This window comes from Oncorhynchus tshawytscha, linkage group LG08 (genome assembly GCF_018296145.1).
Source record: "Oncorhynchus tshawytscha isolate Ot180627B linkage group LG08, Otsh_v2.0, whole genome shotgun sequence".
NCBI classification, from domain to species: Eukaryota; Metazoa; Chordata; class Actinopteri; order Salmoniformes; family Salmonidae; genus Oncorhynchus; species Oncorhynchus tshawytscha.
In genome coordinates this window covers 43,850,842-43,873,419 of record NC_056436.1, presented here as the reverse complement: position 1 = coordinate 43,873,419, position 22,578 = coordinate 43,850,842, and the positions used below count along the sequence as shown (strand labels likewise).

Below are 22,578 nucleotides of genomic sequence, written 5' to 3'. Positions count from 1 at the left end.
GCAGGTGGATGAATTTAAAAATTGTTTTAAGATTTGGGGAAACCAGAGACAGAGGGATAGAAGGGGGGAATTTAGTTAACCAGAGAGCAGAGACCCTAATAATGGAAACTGGTGGCAGAATGATATTAATGAGGAGAGATATTTAAGGCGTTAGAGAGAAGGCGAGAGAGCAAGAGATTAAGATAGACGAAGTGAGGAGAACAAATTGCAGAAGACATGTGACATAAAAATAGTAATGGGGGGAGGAGCTGCCCCCAATGGGGCAACAAAAATGTCAGCACTCAACTATAACACTTGTTGGCAGTACAACAGAACAGATTAACCGGAACGACATTTAATCTCACAGGTGGCCAAAAACAATAATCTAAAAGCCACACCCCTACTAAACCACACCTCCAGTCTTATGATCTGGCCCAGTGGTGCATAGCTCAGTGACCCAACTGGCTAGTTAAAAAATAACCCAAAGTGTGTTCTGTCCACTATTTACCCAAAACTGGGTAGCTTTTAACCTAGCATTTTTTTTGTGTAGCAAGGCACAACGCGCCTTGACCTTCATTGACACTGCTATAGGATTCCTCCATGCTACCCACACCAGACTCCATACAATGGCTTCATACAGCCCTGACCAAAGCACTAACCATTATTGAAAGAGCTTTTCATTGCCACTGTATAGGCAGCCACAATTGAACAACTCCACACGATGGCTTCTATTGACAATTATTTATCTGTAAGTGAGAAAGCTCTCACTGTCAATGTATTCTTGTGTCCGTTGACCACCACTGACCACAGTGATTGAATCAAGCTGGCACTAAACTGATTTGAAGCTGCCCCTGACCTCAAGCGCAGTCTGGGAAATAGTGATAGAGAACCATTAACATTTTGTTTGTAAATGAATGGGGGATCTTGGGAAATGGTCAATTATAAAAGATAAAGCTACTGTACTATCACAATATCGAGGGATCAAGTTAGACATACTGTAGACAATAATCTGGGAAAGAAAGTGGTCTGGTACAGTGTTGATATCTGTGTATTTTTACCACTCATGAGGGTGCCCACGTTAATATTTTCAACACTTATGGGTGTGCCCAACATAGCTGAAGGCACATGCATTTCCCCACAGATCAAATGGGGAGGTAAGCGACCTGACTATCCAACACATTACAAATCTCTGTGCATTGGATGCCTTCCTAACCGAAAGCAACAGGCCAAGACAACCAAAACAAATCAAGAGACATCGGTGGGTCAGTAAATAATTAACGAGAAAACCACTCTACCTCCCCCAAAACACCTCATCTGAGATAGCAGCGAAAGAGACGAGGGCTAGTGGGGAAGAAAGGAGTTATAGCAGGGATCCTAAAGGAATACAGTGAATTATTGATGGAGGGTGTAAACAGAAAACTAGGCTACGCTAGCCTGTGTGATTGACGCAGTGGTGCAGCTATTTTCTTTATTTTTTAAATTTTTACTTGGCAAGTCAGTTCAGAACAAATTCTTATTTACAATGACGGTCTAGCCCCAGCCAAACCCAGATGACACTGGGCCAATTGTGCACTGCCCTATGGGACTCCCTATCACAGAAAGATGTGATACAGACTGGATTTCAACCAGGGACTGTAGTGACACCACTTGCACAGAAATTCAGTGCATTAGACCTCTGTGCCGCTCAGGAGCCCAGATAGATTAGCTGAGACAGATTAGCTATTATTGGATAGAGGAGATTGGGGTAGAGGAAAGATGCAGCCCACACACCTGGGCAAACTGTATGTATAAGCAGACGCAACGATGAAGAATGATATATGTGGGTAATATTTAGGACTAATTTATTCCTTGCAACCCACTCTTTGTTAAGTGTTGCAGTCATTTCAATCGCTGTAGTAGCTGACATTTACAGTGTGAGTCATCCGCATACATAGACACTCTGGCTTTTTTCAAAGCCAGTGGCAATTCATTAATAAAGATTGAAAAAAGTAATGGGCCTAGACAGCTGCCCTGGGTAATTTTTTATTCTACCTGGATTATGTTGGAGAGGCTTCCATTAAAGAACACCCTCTGTGTTCTGTTAGACAGGTAACTCTTTATCCACACTATAGCACGGGGTGTAAAGCCATAGCACATACGTTTTTCCAACAGCAGACTATGATCGATAATGTCAAAAGCCACACAGAAGTCAAACAAAACAGCCCCCACAATCTGAAAAAAACACCATGACACTGTCACACCCTGATATGGTTCACCTGTCCTTGAGAATGTCTCCACCCCCTCCAGGTGTTGCTTATTATCCCCAATGTATATATCCCTTTGTTTCCTGTCTCTCTGTGCCAGTTTGTCTTGTTTGCCAAGCCAACCAGCGGTTTTCCTTGCTCCCATTTGAGTAGCAGCAGTGTAAAAAAGAGGAGGAGAGGTCAATGCAAATAGTCCTGGTAGCCATTTGATTAATTGTTCAGCAGTCTTATGGCATGGGAAGTTGCTAAGGAGCCTTTGGGACCTAGATTTGGTGCTCCGGTACCGCTTGCCGTGCGATAGCAGAGAGAACAGTCTATGACTTGGTTGGCTGGGGTCTTTGACAATTTTTTGGGCCTTCCTCTGACACTGCCTAGTGTAGAGGTCCTGGATGGCAGGAAGCTTGGCCCCGGTGATGTACTGGGCCGTACACACTACCCTCCGAAGCGCCTTATGGTCGGATGCCGAGCAGTTGCCATACCATGCAACCAGGCAGGATGCTCTCGATTGTGTAACTGTAGAACTTTTTGAGGATCTGGGGACCCATGCCAAATCGGTGTTGTTGTGCCCTCTTCACTTTGTGGCAACCGTTTTGGGAAGGCCCTTTTGTATTTCAGCATGACAATGCCATCGTGTACAAAGCAAGGTCCATATAGATTTGTTGGTTTGTTGAGATTGGTGTGGAAGAACTTGACTGGCCTGCACAGATCCCTGATCTCAACCACATCGAACACTTTTGGGATGAATTGGAACGCCGACTGCAAGCCAGGCCTAATCGCTTTTCTTGGTGTGCTTGGACCATGTTAGTTTGGTGGTGATGTGGACGCCAACCTCCTCCACTACAGCCCCGTCAATGAGAATGGGGACGTGCTCGTGTCTCCTCTTCCTGTAGTCCACAATAATCTCCTTTGTCTTGATCATATTGAGAGGATGTTGTCCTTGCACCACGCGGTCAGGTCTCTGACCTCCTCCCTATAGGCTGTCTTGTTGTTGTCGGGTATCAGGCCCACCACTGTTCTGTCATCGGCAAACTTAATGATGTTTTTGGAGTTGTGCCTGGCCGTGCATTCATGAGTGAACAGGGAGTACACGAGGGGAATGAGCACCCAGCCCTGAGGGGCTCCTGTGTTGAGGATCAGCATGGCAAATGTGATGTTACCTAAGATTACCACCAGGGGCAGCCCGTCAGGAAGTCTAGGATCCAGTTGCAGAGGGAGGTGTTAAGTCCCAGGGTCCTTAGCTTAGTGATGTGCTTTGAGGCGACTATGGTGTTGAACGCTGACCTGTAGTCAATGAATAGCATTCTCACATAGTTATTCCTTTTGTCCAGGTGTGAAAGGGCACTGTGAAATGCAATATAGATTGCATAAACTGTGGATCTGTTGGGGCGGAATGTAAATTGGAGTGGGTCTAGGGTTTCTGGGATAATGGTGTTGATGTGAGCCATGACCAGACTTTCAAAGCAGTTCATGGTTACAGACGTGAGTGCTACGGGGTGGTAGTCATTTAGGCCGTTTACCTTAGTGTTCTTCGGCACAGGGACTATGGTGGTCTGCTTGAAACATGTTGATATTTCAGACTCAGACAGGGAGAGGTTGAAAATGTCAGTGATGACACTTGCGAGTTGGTTAGCGCATGCTCGCAGTGCACGTCCTGGTAATCCGTTTGGCCCAGCGTCCTTGTGAATGTTGACCTGTTTAAAGGTCTTACTCACGTCGGCTGCAGAGAGCGTGATGACACAGTTAGAACAGCTGATGCTCTCATGCATGTTTCAGTGTTATTTGCCTCGAAGCGAGCATAGAAGTTATTTAGCTCATCTCGTAGGCTTGTGTCACTGGGCAGCTCTTGGCTGTGCTTTCCTTTTTAGTATGTATTAGTTTGCAATCCCTGCCACATCTGACGAGCATCGGAGCCAGTGTAGTACGTTTCGATCTTTGTCCTGTATTGAAGCTTTTCCTGTTTGATAGTTCATTGGAGGGCATAGCGGGATTTCTTATAAGCTTCCGGGTTGGAGTCCCGTTCCTTGAAAGCAGCAGCTCTACCCTTTAGCTCAGTGCTGATGTTGCCTGTAAACCATGGCTTCTGGTTGGGGTATGTATGTCCAGTCACTGTGGGGACGACATCATCAATGCACTTATTGATGAAGCCAGTGACTGATGTGGTGTACTGCTCAATACCACCAGAAGAATCCCGGAACATATTCCAGTCTGTGCTAGCAAAACAGTCCAGTAGTTTAGCTTCTGCTTCATCTGACCACTTTGTTATTGACCGAGTCACTAGTGCTTCCTTCTTTAGTTTTTGCTTGTAAGCAGGAACCAGGAGTATAGAATTATGGTCAGATTTGCCAAATGGAGGGTGAGGGAGAGCTTAGTACGTGTCTCTGTGTATGCAGTAAAGGTGGTCTACAGTTTTTTTCCCTCTAGTTTCACATTTAACATGCTGATAAAAATGAGGTACATCTGATTTGAGTTTCCCTGCATTAAAATTCCCTGCGTGAGTGTTTTCTTGTTTGCTTACAGCTCATTGAGTGCGGTCTTAGTTCCAGCATCAGTCTGTGGTGGTATGTAGACAGCTACGAAAAATACAGATGAAAACACTCTTGGTAGATAGTGTGGTCTACAGCTTATCATGAGATACTCTACCTCAGGCGAGCCAAAACATAAGAAACATAAGATATTACAGTTTTTAATGTCCCGTTGGTAGAATATATGTGCTTTTAGTTCGTCCCAGTTATTTTCCAGTGGTTGTCCATTGGCTAACTATACGGATGGCAAAGACAGATTAGCCACTACTTGCCTGATCCTCACAAGGCACCCCAAAATCTTCCTCAAAATCTCAGCTTCTTTCCCCTGTGAATGACGAAGATGAGGGCCTATTCGGGTATCTGGAGTAAATCCCTCCCGTCGGATTCATTAAAGAAAAAATATTTGTCCAATACAAGGTAAGTAATCAATGTTCTGATGTCCAGAAGCCCTTTCAGTCATAAGAGACGTAGCAGCAACATTAGGTACAAAATAAGTTACAAACAAAATACCACGGTTGGCTAAGAGCCAATAAAACGGCAGCCGTTCTCACCATTACGCCATTACTGTAAGCAGCCATTAATATACCAAACACAATTCAAAAAATTTAGAGTATGAATGATGATCTAGGATCAGGTCACTCCTCTCCTTGTCCTTTCTAGGATAGGCGTTCCGCTAGCGGAACCCCTCGACAACATTCTGCTGAAAAGGCAGCGCACGAAATTCAAAAATATTTTTTAGAAATATGTAACTTTCACACATTAACAAGTCCAATACAGCAAATGAAAGAAACTTCTTGTTCATCTACCCATTGTGTCCGATTTTCAAAAATGCTTTACAGCGAAAGCACAATATATGATTATGTTAGATCAGAGCCAAGTAAAAAAAAACACAGCCATTTTTCCAGACAAAGAGAGGAATCACAAAAAGCTGAAATATAGATAAAATTAATCACTAACCTTTGACGATCTTCATCAGATGACACTCATAGGACATCATGTTGCACAATACATGTATGTTTTGTTCGATAATGTTCATATTCATATCCAAAAATCTCAGTTTACATTGGCACGTTACGTGCAGTAATGTTGTGATTCCAAAACATCCGGTGATTTTGCAGAAATACTCATAATAAACATTGATAAAAGACACAATTGTTATTCACAGAATTAAAGACAGACTCTCCTTAGCTTCTTAAAACCTGTTAAGCCTCCCCCCTACTTTTTCGGAAATTCTGTTAAAAATCGCGCAACATTTTGGCGTCCTGCTACTCAGGCCAGGAATATAGTATATGCATATGATTAGTATGTGTGTATAGAAAACACTCAGACGTTTCCAAAAATGTTTAATCACGGCTGTGACTATAACAGAACGTCTGTTTCATCGAAATAGGAAAATCTGATCACTGGAGATGGAAAAAAATATCCATTCCCAGGAATTGTTAAAGGTGAACCGTATTAAATGAGGCCGAGCTTGCAGTACCTACAGCTTCCACAGGATGTATAGAGTCTCCTCAGAATTTGAAGATCCGACCAAAGGGAACCGATTCCCTCCGACCACCAACCTGAGGCATTGTCTCTGTGTTTTTCCGGACATTTTTCCACACGACCAACTATCGAATTTACATGGATGGTGTAGTTATACCTAAAGTTGCATTAGAAAGGTATTTCGAAGTGTTTTGTGAAAGTTTATCGTCGAATTTTTAACTTTTAAAAAATGACGTTACGTTAAAACGCTATTTTTTTCCGTTTATCATCTTCATAGATCGATATCTAGGCTATATATGGACCGATTTAATCCAAAAAAAGACCCAGTTTATGGGACATCAAGGTGTGCCAAGAAAGAAGATAATTAATGTTTTATATTTTATTGTGCGGTTTGTGTAGCGCCGATATGCTAATTCTTTTGTTTACATCCCCTACGGGTCTTTTGGGGTGTTGCTGCTATCAGATAATAGCTTCTCATGCTTTCGCCGAAAAGCATTTTAAAAATCTGACTCGGTGGCTAGATTCACAATGACTGTAGCTTTATTTCAATACCAAGCATGTCGTTTGCGTTTTAACTAATACTATTAGCGTGTACTTTGCATGAGCTCTAAGAATATAAGATATAAATAGCTGCATACTTGCCAAGAATATAAGATATGCATATTATAATGAACGCTCGTTTAACTAATACTATTAGCGTAGTATATTTGGATAGAAAACACTCTGAAGTTTCTAAAACTGTTTGAATCATGTCTGTGAGTATAACAGAACTTATGTAGCAGGCAAAACCCCAAAGACTAACCGTTCATATTTTTTTTTTTTAGGTCTCTGTCTGTTCATTGGGAAACGATATTTCTTAGACACTTGTTTTCAGTTGCTACCGATTCCACTGGATGTCACCAGTCTTTGGAATTTGGCTGAGGTTATTCCTTTGTGCAATGAAGAAGTATGGCCATCTTGGAAAAAGGTAGAAGCTGTTGAGAGTGAGCAAGACTTGAAAAGTAGCGTTAGTTTCCTATCAGCCTCTATTGAAAACAGATAGACCCGTCTTCATTTTGATCGATTATTAACGTTTAAAAATACCAAAAGTTGTATTACAAAATGCAGTCAGAAATGTTTTGGCAAAGTTTACAGCCAACTGTTGAGATATTTTGTAGTGACGTTGCGCAATTTGGAAGCTGTTTATTTCTGGATCAAACGCGCCAAATAAATGGACATTTTGGAAATATATGGACGGAATTCATCGAACAAAAGGACCAATTGTGATGTTTATGGGACATATTGGAGTGCCAAAAAAAGAAGCTCATCAAAGGTAAGGCATGTTTTATATTTTATTTATATGTTTTGTGTAGCGCCTGCAGGGTTGAAATATGCTACTCTCTTTGTTTACTGTTGTGCTATCATCAGATAATAGCTTCTTATGCTTACGCCGAAAGGCCTTTTTAAAATCTGACATGTTGGCTGGATTCCCAATGAGTGTAGCTTTAATTTAGTATCTCACAAGTGATTTAATGAAAGTTCAATTTATATAATTTTATTTGAACTTGCCGTGCTGCATTTTCCCTGGATTTTGTTCAAGTGGGACGCAAGCGTCCCCTATACCATAAGAAGTTAATGCAACCGCTGTGTCAGATTTCAACGGAAATTCAACGGAGATTTTACGGAAAAAGCATAATCTGAGAACGGCACTCAGAGCCCAATCCAGCCAGAGAAATGTCCACCATTTGAGTCAACAGAAGTCAGAAATAACACCATAAATATTCAATTACCTTTGATGAACTTCATCAGAAGGCACACCCAGGAATCCCAGGGAGACAATAAATGACTGATTTGTTCCATAAAGTACCATCATTTATTGTCAAATAGCCACTTGCTGTTAGCGTGTTCAGCCCAGTAATTCATCTTCATGAGGCGCAAGCACTTCGTCCAGACAACAACTCAAAACGTTCCATTACAGGTCGTAGAAACAAGTCAAACGATGTATGGAATCAATATTTAGGATTTTTTAACATAAAACATCAATAAGCTTCCAACCGGAGAATTCCTATGTCTGGAAAAAAAGCACTGGAACGAGAGGTAACTCTGTTGGGAGCGCGCGTCACGAGCCTGAGACACTCTGCCAGACCACTGACTCAACAGGTCTCATGAGCCCCTCCTTTATAGTAGAATCCTCTTTCAAGTTTCTAAAGACGGTTGACATCTAGTGGAAGCCGTAGGAAGTGCAACGTTATCCATATCCCACTGTGTATTCGGTAGGCCAAGCTTTGAAAAACTTCAAACCTCAGATGTCCCACTTCCTGGTTGGATTTTTCTCAGGTTTTCGCCTGCCATATAATAATATGCATATATTAGCATCTGGGACAGAGTAGGAGGCAGTTCACTCTGGGCACGCTATTCATCCAAAAGTGAAAATGCTGCCCCCTATCCCAAAAGAGTTATCTCCATATGATCTAAAAGGCAAAACCGATCCTAGATCAGAGCTTTTACTCTAAGACACTAAATTACATACAGCCCCAGATCTTTAGCCATCGCAGACCCCTACTTAACTTTTTCTCTATGGGAGAGGACAGGAAGAATAAAGAGCTTGTCACGTTCTGACCTTAGTTCCTTTGTTTTGTCTTTTGTTTTAGTATGGACAGGGTGTGAATTGGGTGAGTTGTCTATGTTAGTTTGTCTTATGATTTTCTATTTCTGTGTTCGGCCTGGTATGGTTCTCAATCAGAGGCAGCTGTCAATCGTTGTCCCTGGTTGAGAACCATATTTAGGTAGCCTGTTTTTTTATTGTGGGTTGTGAGTGATTATTCCTGTTTCCTGTGTTCACGTTACGGGACTGTTTCGTCATCGTTCATTTTCTCGGTTTATTGTTTTTTGTTCGTTGTTAAAGTATTTTATTAAAATGGATAATCATCACGCTGCATTTTGGTTCTCCTCTCTTTCCCCAGACGACAAGCGTTACAGAGCACGTGTGTGTGTGTGTGTGTGTATCTGGATTTGCATGCTATCTGACAAAAGGAGGGGAAGGGTTGCAAATGTCTCATGAACTGTAGGTGCTTTGTGATTACATTTCTTTGAATCCCTATGCTTACTCAGAGTACCAAAAAAGCAGTGACATACATTTTTATAAAAGCACAGTACATCATCTGTCCTATGAGCTTTGAATTTCCTGCCCAACACAACAGCTATTCTTTGAAAGGGTTTGGTGTAGAGATATTCATGTCGAACAAGGGGCGAACAGTTTGATGATGACATCAATGGGTAAATTGTCTCTTAGATGCTACCTCAAAGCACTTATGACAACGCATCCAATCTCCATTGTGAATCCTGCCTCTGAAGTGATAAAAAGCCTTACTCCCCTCATTCCACTCTCAGGTTTTTAAAGTTCCAGATGTAGTTTTAGTACCGCATCTCCTCACATGTTCTTTCTTCATAACACTTTGGGATTGAGTTGCAATATCTCACAAGGCTTTATTTTTATACTTTTTCACATATGGATTACTAGACTAGATAAAAGTATTGTAGAGTAACTAAATTCCAAAAGGCTTCAACTCTTTACAATCAATGTGACTTGTTGGTTGTGGTCAATAGTCTATTGTGCTCCGACCATTTAGTTTGTTCTGTTTGTGTTTTCCACAGTTCTGATTGGAGGAGCCCCGGTGCTGTGCTCGCAACCATTGGCCGCCTCACTGACCTTCGCCCTCTGCTCCTATCTACTGCTGCTCTACAGATGATGAGCACAACTCACAGCGTCACCTGTCCACCTTTCTGTTTTCATCGCCAATCCATCCTTCATATCTCTCATTCCACCCTGGCTAAGCTTGTACCTCTTCTTGTACCACTTCTTCTCTCGCATTCTTCTTTTCCACACTCACACTTTTACAGTCTTATGCTGCTGTTTTCCCCAGTCATACTCATCTCCTTGTGACCTTTGACACCCAATATCCAACCCCTCACAGCAGACACTCACCCGGCTTCATACTTCTCTTCACTCTCTCACTCTTCCGTCACCTCCATCTACTCTTTCTCAACCCCGTATTCCTGGGACACAAGTGTCGGACACTCTACCAAAGATGACAAAGGACAAAATAAAAAAATATGGGTGGTGGGGGGGGGGGCTGAGGATTATAAGAGAAGGGGTGGTCTCTCCCCTGTTTTTGAACCCTCCCCCTCGCCTCCTTGGGCTGGGTGCTAGGTAGCTGCCGCATCACGAAGGCAGACTGAGTGACTGACAAAGAAAGAAAAATAGAAAGAAAGAAGCTCCCACTTGCCCCTCCTCTACCAGTCGCTGCAGTAAGACCTGCGTTAGATTGTACATATACATTTCTCTATATAATATATATTGCAAAAGTTTAAATAACATTTAAGTGAAGAAAAACACTCATGGACACGGACGACTTTACAGGCTACGACAAAACTGAACTAAAGAAGCACAAATTTATACAATCTATTCTTTCTTTCTGTTCCAAATAAGTGTTTTTTTGAAGTACTTTTACTGCATGAGGCTTTTTTTTCATATCGGTCAGCGATAAAAAGGAATCTCCACTGCGCAAAAACTGGTTTAATCAATGTTATTTCCATGTCATTTCAAATCCCAAAATCAATGTGACGACATTTAATCAACTTGGAAAACTAATTGGATTAGCAAAAAGTCATCAATGTAAGGGCATTTTGTATTTTTTTTACCCAACTTTAAACCTAAATCCAAAAAGTGGAATTATTTTGTTGATTTCACGTTTAATTCACATTAGTTGACAACTCAAGCAAATGTAAATCAAAACCATATTTTGAACTGGTATCTATACCCAGTGGGCATGTTCATACTAACAAAATATAAATGCAAAATCAACATTTTTATTTGTCACACGTGTTTTGCAAATGTTATTGAGCGTTTAGCGAAATGCTTGTGTTTCTATCTCCAGCAGTGCAGTATTATACACACTAATCTAAGTAAAGGAATGGAATTAAGAATATATAAATATATGGACGAGCAATGTCAGAGCGGCATAGACTAAAATACAGTGGAATAGAATAGAATACAGAATACACCTATTAGATGAGTAATATAAAATATTTAAACATTATTTAAGTGACTAGTGATTTCAAATCTATGTATATAGGGCAGCACCCTCTAATGTGCTAGTGATGGCTATTTAACACTGACGGCATTGAGATAGAAGCTGTTTTTCAGTCACTCGGTCCCAGCTTTGATGCACCTGTACTGACCTCGCCTTCTGGATGATAGCGGAGTGAACAAGTAGTGGCTTGGGTGGTTATTGTTCTTGATGATATTTTTGGCTTTTTGTGACATCAGGTGCTGTTGGTGGCCTGAAGGGAGAGTCCTGCGGTTGCTGGCGGTGCAGTACCAGGCGGTGATACAGCCTGACAGGATGCTCTCAAGGGTTTTTTCCTCAGCCTCCTGAGGTTGAAGAGGCGCTGTTGCGCCTTCTTCACCACACTGTCTGTGTGGGTGGACCATTTCAGTTTGTCAGTAACGTATACACCCAGGAACTTGAAGGTTTTCACCTTCTCCACTGCAGTCCTGTCAATGTGGATGGGAGGGTGTTCCCTTTGTTATTTCCTGAAGTCCACAACCAGCTCCTTTGCTTTGTTGACAATTGGTGGGAGGTTATTTTCCTTGCACCACACTCCCAGGGCCCTCACTTCCTCCCCGTAGGCTGTCTCATCATTGTTGGTAATCAGACCTACTACTGTTGTGTCGTCTGCAAACTTGATGAATGAGTTGGACGTGTGCATGGCCACGCAGTCATGGGTAAACAGGGAGTACAGGAGGGGGCTGAGCACGCATCCTTGTGGGGCCCCAGTGTTGAGGATCAGCGAAATGGAGGTGTTGTTTCCTGGGGGCGGCCTGTCAGAAAGTCCAGGTACCAGTTGCACAGGGCGGGGTTCAGACGCAGGGCCTCAAGCTTTATGGTGTTGAATGCTGAGCTATAGTCAAAGAACAGCGTTCTTACATAGGTATTACTCTTGTCCAGATAGGATAGGGCAGTGTGCAGTGCGATGGCAGTGGGTCTAGGGTGTCAAGTAAGGTAGAGGTGATTTGATCCTTGACTAGTCTTTCAAAGTACTACATGATGACAGAAATTAGTACTACGGGGCGATAGTAGTTTACCTTTGCTTTCTTAGCTACAGGAACAATGGTGGACATCTTGAAGCATGTGGGGACAGCAGACTGGGATAAGGAGAGATTGAATATGTCCGTAAACATTCCAGCCAGCTGGTCTGCACTCTGAGGATGCAGCTAGGAATGCCAGCAGCCTTGCGAGAGTTAACACACTTAAATGTCTTACTCATATTGGCCACAGAGAAGGAGAGCCCACATTCCTTGGTAGCAGGCCATGTCAGTGGCACCGTGTTATCCTCAAAGCAGACGAAGATGGTGTTTAACTTGTCCGGAAGCAAGACGTTGGTGTCCGCCACGTGGCTGGTTTTGCCTTTATAGTCCATGATTGTCTGTAGACCCTGCCACATACGTCTCATGTCTGAGCCGTTGTATTGCGACTCCACTTAGCCTCTATACTAACATTTTGCCTGTTTGATTGCCTTATGGTGGGAATAACTACACTGTTTGTATTTGGCCATATTTCCAGTCACCTTGCCATGGTTAATGCAATGGTTTCAGTTTTCAGTATAGCATGAATGCTGACATCTATCCACGGTTTATGGTTAGGGTAGGTTTTCAAAGTCACAGTGGGTACAACATCTCCTATTCACTTCCTGATAAACTCAGTCACCGTATCAGTGTATTTGTCAATTTTATTCTCGGAGGCTACCTGGAACATCTCCCAGTCCGTGTGATCAAAACAATCTTGAAGCGTGGATTCCGATTGGTCAGACCAGCATTCAATAGTTCTTAGCATGGGTACTTTCTGTTTGAGTTTTCGCATATAGGAAGGGAGGAGAAAAATGGATTTGTGATCAGATTTGCCGAAAGGAGGGTAGGGGAGGACCTTGTAGGCATCCTGGAAGTTGGAGTAACAGTGGTCGGGTGTTTGAGTAATGTGAGTACTACAGTCAATGTGTTGATAGAACTTGAGGGGGAATAGACACGGCTGTGACTATAACAAAAGGGAATTCTCTTGGGAAGTAATACGCTTGGCTTTTGATTGTGAGGTATTCTGGGTCGGGTGAACAAAAAGACTTAAGTTCTTGTACGTTATCACGAAACACCCCCACCCTTCCTCTTCCCAGAGAGATATTTATTCCTGTCTGCGCGATGAACTGAGAACCCAACTGGCAGTACGGACTCAGACAGTATATCCCGAGAGAGCCATGGTTCCGTGAAACAGAGTATGTTACAATCCCTGATGTCTCTCTGGAAGGAAATCCTCACACTGAGCTCGTCAACTTTATTATACAGAGACTTAACATTAGCGAGTAATATACTCGGAAGCAGTGGGTGGTGTGTGCGCCTCCTAGGTCAAACTAGAAGTCCACTCTGAGTACCTCTTCTCTTCCGGTGATGTTTTGGGTTAGCCTCTGGAATCAGTTAAATTGCCCTGAGGGGTATGAAGAAAGATCTGATTCGGGAAAGTTGTAATGCTGGTGAGTTACCGGCACTGTGATATCTTCCCAGCTGTATGTAATAGCACAAAAAAATTATGGTCTAATAATGTACAAAATAACACAGAAAAAAATATTGCTAAGTATCCTAAAAGCCCTATCTGTTAACACCTTTTTGTCCATATGCAACAATTTCAACGATTTTACTGAGTTACAGTTCATATAAGGAAATCAGTCAATTGAAATAAATTCATTAGGCCCTAATCTATGGACTTCAACTATGGGTGGGCCTGGGAGGGCATAGGCCCACCCACTGGGGAGCCAGGCCTGGCCAATTAGAATATGTTTTTTTCCCACAAAAGGGACTTCTTATAGACAGAAATACTCCTCAGTTTCATCAGCTGTTCGGGTGGATTGTCTCAGACAATCCCGCAGCTGAAGAAGCCGGAGTGGTTACACGTGGTCTGCGGTTGTGAGGCCGGTTGGACATACAGTACATTTACAACTATCTGTAGGTATAGGCAGGAGATATGCAAGGTGGAAATGCCTGACTTAGGACAGAAAAATTATGCATCAGAAACAGATGCAACTGAAAAATATCACATGATTTTAAATGATAACAGAACATTAGGACATTTTAACTAATATTCTGTGACTAAATGTTTTTGACCCCAAAGAATTTACAGACTTGGTGCAATCGATAATGATTCATTTGTGGTTTCTACACACATCTATTTGGCAATTATGGATATGACAGCAAATTTCAACAAAAAATATACTTTTTCCTTTTTTTTTTTTTTTTTTACTAAGCCCATAATATCAAGCTAAATCAATGAGACCACACACGTTCCTGTCCATGGTCTTGTGCTTTACTAGAAAATGTTGTCTTTCACACTCACACATGAGTTCTACCATAATCATCTATGTGTAGCTAAGCACGTACAGTATGTGTAACATTACTGTTAGTTGCAACACACCAAGCATTTGAGACACACGATGTGTACTGGATCCTACTTTAACTGTAGTATGCGGCTGTATTCGGGAGAGTGTCGGAGGGTCCACTTCAGAATATATTTACAGTATACTGCAGAAACATTGCTGACACTGATTACAGTTGAGTAACCTGCATAGAAATTCTCAGGGTCTATACTGATAATGTTAAATACACAATGGAATAAAGGGTACAGGACAGAGACGGATAACTATAAGCCTTGGACTAGGTTTGATGGTGTATTTTTAATCTTTGTGTCTCCTGTGTTCTCTATTATAGAATATTTCTCAACGTTAACACTGATGTAAATTCAGGTGAATTCCTTGGTAATGAAATTAATATGTGGGTAGGAATACTATGAAATGGGCAAAACCACTGAAATAAGGGAAGTACACTTTTTGGGGGATAATAAGTATGAACAGATATTAGATTTGTTTTCATAGTTAAGGTGCCTCCATTGATCAGTAATTGGTATTAATATTAAGGCATTTTTATTTAATGGCCTCTCTTTCCAAACCTCCTATATGAATTGTGCACATAACTGATCAATGTTCAGTTGGCTGTAAGTTTTAGACAATGTTACCAACCCTAAAACTTAGGTTTTATTTACTGTCCATTCACAAGATCAATTGGAAATTAAACTGGCATGCATACTCCAAATGAAACCATGAAATGCCTGAAAGTGAGTCTATTTTGTGTTGGCAAATAAGATACAGTGCATTCAGAAAGTCATCAGACCCGTTTTTCCACATTTTGTTAGGTTACAGCCTTATTTTGAAATGGTTTATAAAAAAAAGATTCCTCAACAGTCGACACACAAGCCTATAATGACAAAGAAAATGGAAATATCACATTTACATATGTTTTCAGACCCTTTGAAGCACCTTTGGCAGCGATTACAGCCTTGAGTGTTCTTGGGTATGATGCTACAAGTTTGGCACACCTGTATTTGGGAAGTTTCTTCCATTCTTCTCTGCAGATCCTCTCAAACTCTGTCAGGTTGGATGGGGTGCGTCGCTGCACAGCTATTTTCAGGTCTCTCCAGAGATGTTCGATTGGGTTCAAGTCCGGGCTCTGGCTGGGCCACTCAAAGACATTCAGAGACTTGTCCCGAGGCCACTCCTGTGTTGTCTTGGCTGTGGGCTTAGGGTTGTTGTCCTGTTGGAAGGTGAACCTTTGCCCCAGTCTGAGGTCCTGAGCGTTCTGTAGCAGATTTCATCAAGGATATCTCTGTACTTTACTCCGTTCATTTTTTCCTCGATCCTGACTAGTCTCGCAGTCCCTGCCACTGAAAAACATCCCCACAGCATGATGCTGCCACTACCATGTTCCACCGTAGGGATGGTGCCAGGTCTCCTCCAGACGTGATGTTTGGCATTCGGGCCAAATAGTTCAATCTTGGTTTCATCAGACCAGAGAATCTTGTTTCTCATAATCTGAGAGTCCTTTGGGTGCCTTTTGGCACTGCAGAGTGCTGCAGAGGTAGTTGTCCATCTGGAAGCTTCTCCCATCTCCACAGAGGAACTCTGAAGCTCTGTCAAAGTGGCCATCGGGTTCTTGGTCACCTCCCTGACCAAGGCCCTTCTCCCCTGATTGCAGTCTCAAGGATTATCACTGGAAACAGGATGCACCTAAACTCAATTCAGAGTCTCATAGCAAACAATCTGAATACTTATGTAAATAAGATATTTCTGTTTTTTATTTTTAATAAACGAGCTGACATTTCTAAAAACCTGTTTTCACTTTGTCATTATGGAATATTGTGTAGATTAATGAGGGAAATTATTTTTTAATCCATTTTAAAATAAGGCTGTAATGTAACAAAATGTGTAAAAAGTCAAGGGGTCTGAATACTTTCCGAATGCACTGTATATCCAATTGTAGGTAATTTTAAATCCATTCATTTGTGTCCAGAAATGAGTGGTCTGAGGTATAATTAAATGTTTTGCTCTTCATGCACTTTAATGTGAAATTAAATGACACAAAATGTGCCCTGTATGCCGTTGATGCTCATTATGTACTAATGCTAGGTTTTTATACTTTTTTTACACCACCCCCCATTAGCTGAGGTAGTTCTAAAATGTTCACCGTACCGTATATTAAGGAGTGGCTTAATCAATACATTCCTCTATGATACATAGCATTTACAAGAAATGATGCCAGTTCACTGCTATAGTCCCTTATGGTTGCACATTACAGGAACCTTTCCCAAAATTCCCAGGTTTTTCAGGAATTGTGTTTGGAGGACTCCCAGTTCCCTCCCTGCATATTCCCCCCTTGATCCGGAAATTCTCCAACCAGAATTTCTGAAAAGAGGGGAAATTTGGGAAAGTTTCCAGAATAATGCAACATTCAACCCAATCACAATTAATTTGGCATTGCCACACCTCAAGCCTTCTCCTTGACCTCCTAAGGGGTCTCCATTTCATGCGTGAACATTTTCAAAACTCTCTTACAAGTCTACAGTATGTACTATCAAAATGTTTCCCTGTAGTTCTCTGTCTAAAACAAGAAGGCTAGAAAGGACCCCCATCATACAGCTTGGAGAGCAAACTCCCCAATAAGTAAGTGCCTCACACCTGGTATTCCTCCGTGAGGTGACATACCATCCAGAAAAACACTTCAGCTGGTTGGCGTAGCATCCAAGCAATATCTGTGGCCATGTTGAGAAGGAATGGGCAGTCACCCAGTCACTGGAAAGGACCCCCTTCCATTAGGAGACATCACGACACACACAGTGGATGCTCCACGAATTCAACAGCAGGACCGACTGAGTGTTACTGTATAGGTCTTCACATGTCCTCACCACCAGTGCAAACAATTCTCCGTTAACAGAAAGGGTGCATTCCAGACACAGCAATGTTGATCAGGGTGAGTTTACCAAAAACACAAAGATCATCTTTAGCCTTTTAAAGATAATTCTTCATCAATTCTTCATCAATTGCCTACAAAAGGACTTAAGATGATTGCTATGTTTTTGGTAAAGTCACACCAAATCTTTAAATGCCTGGTGAAGTCTTTAACATCTAATAAACCACATCAGCATAATGTAATGAAACTATAATCTGCTCAGACCTGTGCAGGATCTGTGTACTTGGAGCACACTCCAATGAGTGAACCCTCCACAATGCAGTCAGATTTGTCAGAGTAACTACGCATCTCCTGCCTGGCTGCGCAAATGTGTGCAATACGGACATATTCAAGACAAAGACAGTGTGTGTGTATATGCACTTCAGTGAATAATTGAAGAAAAGTATAGCAGTGCTGGGTGTTGCTTATTCTTTGTCATGTACTGAAATATTTTAGAAGAAAAATACATTTGAAATATGCCTCCATAATGTATAAATTAATAATCATGAAAGAACAAAAAGAGATGATTTTGGCGTCTTTTTTGTCATGTTTGACAATACACAGTGGTTTCTCGCACATTGAGTCACCATCACACGTATATAATATCTCCACAAAAACAACTCTTTGTGACTTGCTATGGGATGTAAAAATGCAGAATGTGACAAACTACCACTCTATCCACCTGTTTGTATTCAAGCCTTGCATATTACACTTAACCCCAAGTTGAACCACAAGTAGTAAGTTGAACTCAAAGTCAATGAAACATCATTAATACTTCAAATGTTTGTGGTACTGACTCAAAACAAAATGAGAAGTCATTCTATTTTGTTATATGTTTTTGCACCCATTTTAATTCATTTTTTACCTTTTTAACTAGGCAAGTCAGTTATGAACACACTTATTACAATGGCAGCTTAGGAACAGTGGGTAAACTGCCTTGTTCAGGGGCAGAATGACAGATTTTTACCTTGTCGGCTCAGGGATTTGATCTAACAACCTTTCGATTACTGGCCCAAAGTCCCTGGAATCCTACATCCCTACCTGGAGGACTGATTAGGCCTGTAAAACCATGAGTTTTAGGCCACTGCATTAGGATAAAGCTAGGGCCTCAAAACAAGCCCTCATGATACATGTACTGCCATAAAGTCTTCCATTTGAATGATTACATTCACCTAGGAACTAATTTGGGGAGTGCCATAGAACAAAAATGAATAAAATCAACAACCCTCTCTGACACTAACACATACAGTCTTGGGTGGTAACTCTACAATCCACTCGAAAAGCAAAGCACACTGGGAAAGTATATTGGAGGTGTGGCTTAGTGGGGGGCATTACTCCAAATGTTCAAGCTGATACAACTCAAATCTGGACCCGCTACAGGGTCACTAACCAGGGTTCCATCCAAGCTTTTTCCACGAGTAAAGTACATGTCAGATAAAAAATGTAATGACAGGCCTGATGGAAAATAAAACATTTCTGTCAACAAAACTAAATACGCTACACAAGGTGGGATCTTTTTGTGTTGGTAAAATTAATTATGCAAGAAATTACTGTGAAAAAGCATTTATGCACAAATATTGAAATGAACTTGGAGTCACGCGATGACATGTTGTGTGGTCCTCCCACTACTGCTCATTGGGAAAGCATGCAGTTTATTTGGTACCTACCAGAGTGCTCTCCTTTTGTCTATACCCATTTAGCATTGTTCACACCCTCTTAAGCCGGCCCCACCCATCTCTTTAAGGATTCACATGTGAGGTCATGTGCTAATCAGTGAGTAGTGTAGTAAAGACTAAACCTAAAAGTGGTGAAAGTAGTAGCCTACAATAAGGAAAAATTCAATTTCTGTCCTTCCCTTGACTTTGGTACAGGGCATGTGATGTCCATAGCCTCCTCATCACAAAACTCTGATCTTCTCAAAATCTTAAGTTCGTCTAGCTGTGTCCAGTCCAGGTGGTGCTTGTACCGGGAGACCATCTACGGAAGGAAGCATTTCAGTGTTGCGCAGCAGCTGAAACCTGGTGTTGACGGAGTCCGAACGCTCCTTGGCGTCCAGGCTCCAGAGCTTTGAAGCTTTAAAACAGGAAATAGACATTACAACCTTGCACAACATCAATTCACCTCAAGTTTAGATGAGAAGAATAACCTCACACAATGCAATGAAAATGATATTCACCTGAAGTGCTGGTACTGCTTGAACTGTGGCAGCAGATGTTGTTGCCAGCCATAGCTTTCCACCAGCACTGTACCATCCTCCAGTCCAACCAGCTGTGGGATGTTGACCCCTGTCACAGTGATGTCCTTCACAACACCAGAAATCTCAGACAAAGTGTCCACTCTGGTCTTTCTGAAGCGCTGGTTGAAGAGGCCGTAACACCAGTTGGGGGCAAACTTGGTGTGGCCTGTGATCAGGAAGTGAAGGTCCAGACTGTGGTGGAGCTTGTGCATGGTCCGCCAGGCACAATACCAGAGCTCAAACTTGTTGTTGTTTTGGCCACTGCAGTTGCGAGGAGTTAAAAAAGTACATGGGACCTGGCTGCATAGGGTCAGAAGGATCCAAGAAGCAACAAAAGAACATAAAATGCAATATCATTTTTTTATGCATCATTGTCAAGTAAGTTTCACTTACTGTCAAGTGTGCTCCCTCTCCGGCCTCTAGGTTACCAAGCTGCTCGTTATGCTGCACACCTGTCACCATCGGCACGCGCATTATGACACTCACCTGGACTCCATCACCTCCTTGATTACCTGCCTTATAATAATGTAATTCCCTTTGGTTCATTTTGATGGGAGGCATTAAACCATTCTCTTTGTATGACTGGTGGAGTGTTCTACTGATGCTGAAAGACAAATTCCTTATTCAAATATTTTTGCATTATTATTCTCTACAGCAGTGGTTCCCAAACTTTTTAGAGTCCTGTACCCCTTCAAACATTCAAGCTCCAGCTGGGTAGCCCCTCTAGCACGATGGTCAGCAAACTCTCAAATGTTGTTTTTTGCCATCATTGTAAGTCTGACACAAACACACTATATGATACATTTAAAAATAAGAATTAGTGTGAGTTGTCACAACCTAGCCCATGGGAAGTGACAAGGAGCTCTTATGGGACCAGGACACAAAATGAGTGTAACAAATGCACTGAGAGTCAGGAAGCAAGTTCAGTGAGTGAGTGTTTTAATAAATAAAATAAACACAAAACACGCCAACATGAAACAGAGTCAATAACACCTGAGGAAAGAGCCAAGGGGAGTGACAGATATAGGGAAGATAATCAAGGAGGTGATGGAGTCCAGGTGAGTGTCATGAGGCGCAGGTGCGCGAGACGATGGTGACAGGTGTGTGGGATAATCAGCAGCCTGATGACATAGAGGCGGGATAGGGAAGTATGCATGACAATGAGTATGAGTTTGTCAATTCCCACGAGGTTCCCGCCAGGTTGTGACAAAGAGCTCTTGTACGACCAGGGCACAAATGATAATAATCAAGATATTTGCTCTTTATTTAACCATCTTACATAGAAAACCTTATCGAAAAATATGAATAACTCACCACAGGTTAATGAGAAGGGTGTACTAGAAAGAATACTCATAACTCTGAAACGTTGGGTTGTATTGGAGAGAGTCTCAGTCTTAAGTTATTTTCCACACAAAGTCTGTGCCTATATTTACATTTCATGCTAATGAGGGCCTAGAATCCACTCTCACATAGGTACGTGGTTGCAAAGGGCATCAGTGTCTTGGTAGGATACTCTTGAGTGCAGCCCAATCCAGAAATCTGGCAGTGGCTTCTGATTAAATAAAATTTTACAGAACTGCTTGTTGCAATTTCGATGAGGCTCTCTTGTTCAGACATTGGTAAGTGGACTGGAGGCAGGGCATGAAAGGGATAATGAATCCAGTTGTTGTTGTCATCCATTTCGGGAAAGTACCTGCATTATTGCGCACCCAACTCACTCAGGTGCTTCGCTATATCACATTTGACATAGTCCGTAAGCTTGAGTTCATTTGCACACAAAGAAATCATACAATGATGGAAAAACCTGTTTGTTGTCCTTGTTAATGCAGACAGAGAAGAGCTCCAACTTCTTAATCATAGCCTGAATTTTGTACCGCACATTGAATATAGTTGAGGAGAGTCCCTGTAAACCTAGATTCAGATCATTCAGGCGAGAAAAAACATCCCCCAGATAGGCCAGTCGTGTGAGAAACTCGTCATCATGCAAGCAGTCAGACAAACGAAAATTATTGTCAGTAAAGAAAACTTTAAGCTCATCTCTCAATTTAAAAAAAGAATGTCAATACTTTGCCCCTTGACAACCAGCTTACGTCTGTATGTTGTAAAAGCGTTACATGACCGCTGCCCATATCATTTCATATTGCAGAAAATACACAAGAGTTCGGGGGCCTTGCTTTAACAAAGTTAACCATTTTCACTGTAGTGTCCAAAACGTCTTTCAAGCTGTCAGGCATTCCCTTGGCAGCAAGAGCCTCTTGGTGGATGCTGCAGTGTACCCAAGTGGCGTCGGCAGCAACTGCTTGCACATGCGTTACCACTCCACTGTCTCCCTGTCATGGCTGTTGCTTCATCAGTACAGATTCCAACACATCTTGACCCGACAAAGTCCATTTGATGTCACAAAGCTGTCCAGTACTTTAAAAATATTCTCTCATGTCCTGGTTTGCAGAAGAGGATGTATGCCTTAATTGACCCCCATAAACGTAACGGACATACATTATACCAAGAGCTGTGCCAGGCCCTCCACGTCTGGTGACTCATCCAGCTGTAATGCATAGAATTCACTGGCTTGTATGCGAATCAGTAATTGTTTAAAAACATCTCATGCCATGTCACTGATGTGTTGTGAAACTGTTGTTTGATGAAGGCATTGTCTGTATAGTTTTTTGGGCCTTTTCCCCCAGCATTGCCGCAAACATATCCGCGACAGCAGGAAGAATGAAGTACTCCACAATAGTATAGAGCTTGCCCCTC

At 42.0% G+C, this 22,578-nt stretch overlaps 1 protein-coding gene across 1 annotated transcript in view; it reads left to right on the top strand.

Moving 5' to 3' along the window:
• The window catches only part of LOC112255718 (MAM domain-containing glycosylphosphatidylinositol anchor protein 1-like), a 243,728-nt gene extending 233,771 nt beyond the window's left edge, over positions 1 to 9,957 (top strand). Inside the window, exon 17 of the mRNA XM_042326290.1 lies at positions 9,863 to 9,957. Coding sequence (XP_042182224.1) covers positions 9,863 to 9,957 — 95 coding nt within the window. The remainder of the gene's footprint in view (positions 1 to 9,862) is intronic.
• Positions 9,958 to 22,578: the final 12,621 nt, after the last annotated feature.